Source organism: Erinaceus europaeus, chromosome 13 (genome assembly GCF_950295315.1).
Source record: "Erinaceus europaeus chromosome 13, mEriEur2.1, whole genome shotgun sequence".
Lineage (NCBI taxonomy): Eukaryota > Metazoa > Chordata > Mammalia > Eulipotyphla > Erinaceidae > Erinaceus > Erinaceus europaeus.
This window is the reverse complement of record NC_080174.1, coordinates 53,048,972-53,055,102: the sequence shown is the minus strand read 5'-3', so window position 1 is coordinate 53,055,102 and position 6,131 is coordinate 53,048,972. Positions and strand designations below refer to the sequence as shown.

Here is a 6,131-nt window from a genome sequence, read left to right as displayed (position 1 = left end):
AAAAAAATGGCCTCCAGGAGCAGTAGATTCCTGGTGCAGGCACTGAGCCCCAGCAATAACCATGGAGGCAAAAAAAAAAAAAAAAGTGGGTGGTGAGACAGGGTCTCAATGAATCCCAGGTGAGAGGTGCTAACGCCCCCACAGCAGGCCATCCTGGGGGCTCCAATATTCTTGGGACAGTCCTTCCTCGGTTTTGCCTAACCTCATCGCCACTTTTCCTTTGTTTGCCTGTGAAGAAACAGCAGCTGTGGCCATCCACCTGGTACTCACCAGGGCGAAGCCTAGAAAGTCATTTCCTGAAGAAGTTCTTTGTGACAAAAGGTTTACTTGATAATCTCGGGTTAAATGACATCACTCAGAGCAGTATAGAGGGGGAGGAAGAAGACATGCAGTGGAGGATAGGAACCATGAAAATATGAAGTTATAGAAAGAGATTAGGCTGTTACCTTATAAAGACAATTTGATGGAACTGCCATTATGCTTGGATTAAAACATCTCATTCTCTACTCAGCATTGCAACAAAAACGTGCAAGGCAAGCAGACTACCTACCCCTTCCAGGTAAACCTGGTCGTAGCCTTGGTCCCTCAACACCTTTTCTAAGGCCTATCTTCAGGTAGGACCCGCCCCCAGAACAGTCTTTCCTTATCCCAGTAGCTGAAAAAGGCACTGTGGTAGTTTCTTCAACCCATTCTTGACAAATAATGACCGAGAGGCCTTAGAGCTCCCAAGATAAGGAGGGGTTCCATTTCCTTTCACGCACCGACAGCATAACCTTAAAAAGAAGGCACCGCGTCAACGTGCTTTCTCCAAGGCAAACCCCGCGGGGTGGGACTGGGGGGAGCAGCCACGCCCCCACCGCACCGGGCAGCCCCTTCCAGCTGCCACCTCCGCGCATGCTCCCGGGCCCCGGCTCCAGCGCCTCAAACTCACGGAGGGGAATCCCGGGGCTGGGTCCCCACCCACCGCCCCCTGACCCTCGCCCCCGCGCCAGGCCCTACTGGCGGAGCTCAGAGCCCAGCTCCGGCGCCTTCTCCCCAGAGACAGTAGCCCAGTCCAGCCAAGCTGAGGCCCCGCCCCCGGCATGCGGCAGCTCCGGGCCCATCTGTGCGACCCCCTCCTCTCTTGGACACCTGGAGCCCGCCCCCTGCCACCTGCCGGGCCTCCCCCTAGGCCTCCCGGGGCCCCGGAGTCCTTCCGTACGTCCGGGCCCTCAAAGCAGGTTACTTTCCACCCGCCCAGGTCTGCATGCTGCGTCCTTTGACAAACGACCCCCTATCGCGGGGCTCCCGTCGCCCAGGTCTCCCCCGGAACTGCACGCAGCCCTCCTAGAAGCTGGGCCCTCATCCCCAGGGCGTCCTCTCCTCCCTCGGAGTCCCGCGCTGCACGCGGCTGTCGCCAGGTCCCAGGAGCGCGCACCGGGCCCCCCGCCCGAGGGCCCCTTACCTGCTCCCGAGGGTCCCGCTTCCATCCCATATACCCGTGCGGAGGTCAGGCGGCCCAGAGTCTGTGGAATCCAGCGTGAGGGGCCTAGGTAGCCCGGGCCCTACCTCCTCGGGCTCCCGGGCCGGGCTCGGCTCCCCCCCCAAGCCCGGCCGCTCGCACCGTCGCCCCCGCCGCCTCCGTTGCCGCCGCCGCTGCGGAGCCTGCAGCAGCTCCCCCTGCGAGCGCCCGGCCAGCAGCTAGTGCGCAGGCGCGACCGCCAGGCCCAGGGGGCGGACGGGAACGAATCAAGCGGGGCGCTCCGATGGCAACAAAGGCCAATGGAGAGGGGCGGGGGCACCGGAGGGCGAGGCAGCGACCCCTGGCGGTCACTCATCGCCATGCAGCTTGGCGGGAGGGCTCCAGGGAGAGGCGCCGCGGGACCGCGCGGTGTTCTAAGTGGGGCCCGGCTGGAGGACACCCTCCCTGATAGCTTCCCTCCTTGGGTCTTTAATCCAGACAAGACCCACCAAACCAACACGCACAGTCTTCCGTCTTTGCAGGGACATGCGCACACCACAGGGACCCCACCTCATTTGCAGTCAACCCCTTACACCTCCCCCAACTGCCCCATCACCCCATGCCCTCCTTTCTACCTTTCCTTCCAGTCACCCTCATTCTTCAAGCCCTGGCTGCAAATCGGCTGCCTTCGTGAAATCATTCTCAGTCCTCAGTCACTGAATTCAGTGACGCCACCCTTTCTCCCAGGCCTAGGGCTAGTACCCTCACTACCCTAGAAATATGCCAGTCAACTCCAGAAAGCTAGTGTTCTCTCTCTCCCTTTGCCTCTTTCTCCAGAACCTAGGACTACTTTCTCATCTACACTCCAAGTTGCTTCCACCTTCACCACTTTGGGGGTCAAAATTCAAAGAATCACTTCAAGTCATTTCTCTGTAGCACCTGGTACAGTGTCTCTCCTTCCTTTATGGGTTCTCTGCTTGATTTAAGCGTTTCCTGAAGTCTCCTGTTGTCTATATCCTTTCCAGATATATTCAAGGGCCCCTTCTTGCTTTCTCTTCATTAAATAAGTGTTCACTGTAGTCTCAAACCGATTTTCTTCTAATCTGACTCTTTGTCCCCCCCCCCCATTACAGTTTCTCACCCAGTTTTCAAGCTCAACTAGACCTCCAATTCTCTATTTCCAGTCAGTCTCAGATTTCCAAAGTTCTGCTGGACGGCTCCACCTGGATACCCTACAGCATTCAAAAATGAGTCCAAAACCACTCTCCTCCACCACCACCACCACAAAGGTGCTTTTTCTATATTGTTGTACCCAGATATAGTACCTTCATTCCAAAAGTGACAATCTCCGGGCGCCTTGCTTCGGTCTTCCATTCAGATGTTCACCAAGTTCTGACAAACTTACTTCCTAAACTGCTCTCAGATGGTTCCCCTGCCGTTTGGACAATTCATCTTTATCATCGCTGGCCAAAAAAGTATAACAACCACTTTCTTGCTAGCCTCACATTTTATCTGCTACAGTTGATAAGTGGTGGCTCAAACATCACTTCATTCATTTATTTGTATTCTTTTCATTGTATTTTTATGCTCACTTTACACTAAGTATTGTGCAGAGGACTAGGAATATAAAAGATAAGCCATACTGAGTTCCTACCCAGGGGAGGACTACTTTCTGACACATTATAGTATGTCTTGCTTCTTTCTCCATTTAAAAAAATTAATTTGGGGGGGAGGGGTAGATAGTATAATGGTTATGCAAAGAGAGTCTCATGCCTGAGACTCCAAGGTCCCAGGTTCAATTCCCTGTACCACCATAAGCCAGAGCTGATCAGTGCTCTGGTAAAAATGAAAATAAATAAATAAATATATTAATTTTTTTAGTGGTCCGGGAGGTGGCGCAGTGGATAAAGCGCTTGACTCTCAAGCGTGAGGTCCTGAGTTCAAGGCCCATGTACCAGATTATGTCTGGTTCTTTCTCTCTTCTCCTATTTTTCTTATTAATAAATAAATAAAATATTATTTTTTATTGTATTGGGCTTGGAGTCTGAATGAGAAATTCACTGCTCCCAATGGCCTTTTTTCCCTTTTATTATTATTTTTTAATAAAGATAGAGAAATATTGAGATGGAAGGGGGAGATAGTGAAGGAGAAAGACAGACACTTGTAATGCTGCTTCACTGTTGGAGAAGCTTCCCCCTAACAGGGAGGGCCAGGGACTTGAACCCAGGCTTTTGCACATGGTAATGTATGGGCTTTATAGAATGCACCACTGCCCTACCTGGCCTTGCTTCTTTCTCTCTTGAAAAAGTTTTCAAACATCAACCTTCAGACTGACCTGGATGATGTTAATACCCTGATTATTGAGTCCAGCACACCCAAGATTTGTGATTTAAATGGTCTTAGGTGTAACCCAAAAGTGTGATTTCAAATAAACTTCAATATCCAATATCAGCTTAAGCTGATACTGCTTATCTCAGAACAACACTTTGAGAATTACTGTTCTACAATATAAAGAACAAAGATTCTAGAGACAGGCAGTCCTGGTGCTGCTATTTCCTAACCATGGAAATGTTGGATAAATCACTTCACTTTGTCTCAATTTCATCCTCTTTAGGATGGGGGTAAAATAGTCTCTACCACATCAAGCAGGTGTGAATATATATAAAGATCTTAGGTGACAGAGAAACAGCCCAGAAGTAGTAGAGTGCGTGCCTTGCGTTGCAAAAGGATCTGGATTTGACCCAAGACATCGCATGAGAACACCATGGATGGTTCAAAGGGAAGCTCAGTGGATGTTGAAGCAGAGCTATAGTCTCTCTCCTTCTGTCTCCCCCTGCCAGCCTGGGAGCAGTGGTGTTGCCCTGGTGTTAAAATTTAAAAAAAAAAAAAAAAACATGGAGTAGGGCACCAGAGAAAAAACCCTGGGTGGAAGGTAAGGGTGAATGTTCAGCTTCATGGGGGTGGGGAGTGGGGCAGGGCAGGGATGGGACACAGTCTTTTGGTGGTGGGAATGGTGTTTATGTACACTCCTATCAATCACTATTTATTTAATCAATATTTATTTATTAAATTTATTTATTAAATTTATTAAATCACTATTTAATTAATATGAGAGGGGGAAAATTGATTGAATATCTCAAACTTTTTAAAGCACAGACTGAGTCTTTTTAATACATAGGCTGAGTCTTTGATATGTTGACTCTCTTAAAAGCTTAGTCCAGGGAGAACAAAAGCAACTGGTGGCATAGCTATATGCAAACAATGTCAAAGGACATGAAATATGGTGAGAGTGTGTATGATACAGCAAATCCTGACAAAGGGATTCTTCAAAGTTAACCCAATTGCCAAACAGTGTGATTATTGCAATAACTATCTATTGTCTTCTTAAACCCTAAGACAACAGGAATCTCCTGCTTCATCTATAGAGCCTATGTTTCTCCCAATCCTGGAACCTCTAGGGTTGAGCTCACTTCCCTGCATGCTTCTCTCAAATCAGGCCAAATGATATTGCATCTGCTGATTCCAACCTAATCAATGCAACAAGTACCATCTCAGCATGCTTCACCTCAGACTGTGAACAGAGACGTCAGGCATGGAATGCCAACCCTTCACCCTCATCACTCGGGTGAGACCTTTTCTTTCATGGTATTCTCTAATTCCATTCCAGGAGGTTCACTTCCTAACAGAGTCCCAAAACCTAGATATAGGCCAGGTCCTGTAAGATAGAGCACATGTTCACATGTATCTATAAATTAGGGCAAATATATATACCTGAAAGCAAAAATACACAATAGTCTTTAGTGAGTCAGTATGAAGTTCATAATGAAATAGTGTCCACTTAGATTTAGATACCCTCCTCACCTACTTCCTATTACAGTTCTCTCATTTACTCCAAAGCTAACCTTAGCAAAGCAAGGACTGCAAAAACTGAATTAAGGGCAAGAGACTGGCATACTTTAATGATGACTCTTTAATCACTATCAGGCCATTCCACCAGCTGGGGCCCTAATTCGGGAGTCCTGAGTCTCCCAAACAGACTTGATGTGCCTAGACCTCAAATAAATCCCTCTCTCCATTGTTTCTGGTCATCTCTATCAGAAACAACAAAATAGACCCCTTTGTGGGCCCCCATAGGACCTTGCCCTCAACTTGGATCAACAATGGTAGAGAATGTTCCATCCTCAAAGGGAGGATGGATAACATACTCTATGCTACACCTGAAGAAGATGGGTCGATACTGGGGCAGCATGCAGTATGGAATGCTCCTACTCATGCATGACCACAGAATGTGAGCTCAGATCTAGAGGGATGTAGAGGTCACACAGGCTCCTAAGATAATTATGGGCTCCAGATTACATCAAATTGATGGGGTTTACAGTAATATTTATACCCCATTCCCATATTAGGGAGCTACTCTCTTCCCTGATCCAGCTTTCTAGTCCTTTTCCCAGCCATGACATCATCTCCCCAGACAATAATTAGGATTCACCTGCATATCAGATTTCAGGGTCAGGCAAAAAAAAAAAAATGCCTACTAGCTATCTACAAAATGAAGGATCCCCCCCCCCCAACACTTCATCTGCACTATTCCAGCCTTTAGGTCCATGATTGTCCAACAGTTTGTTTGGCTTTGTATATTAACTCTCTTTTCAGCCACCAGATTCCAGTTGCTAGCAGGATGCAACCAGAC

At 48.4% G+C, this 6,131-nt stretch overlaps 1 protein-coding gene across 2 annotated transcripts in view; it reads right to left on the bottom strand.

Annotated features, from left to right (window-relative positions):
* Positions 1–1,720, bottom strand: part of AGO1 (argonaute RISC component 1) — a 47,016-nt gene extending 45,296 nt beyond the window's left edge. For both annotated transcript variants that reach the window (XM_060205850.1, XM_007533088.2), the window contains exon 1: positions 1,445–1,720. In XM_060205850.1, the coding sequence (XP_060061833.1) occupies positions 1,445–1,469 (25 nt within the window). In that variant the 5' untranslated portion in view covers positions 1,470–1,720. The remainder of the gene's footprint in view (positions 1–1,444) is intronic.
* Between the last annotated feature and the right edge of the window lie 4,411 nt (positions 1,721–6,131).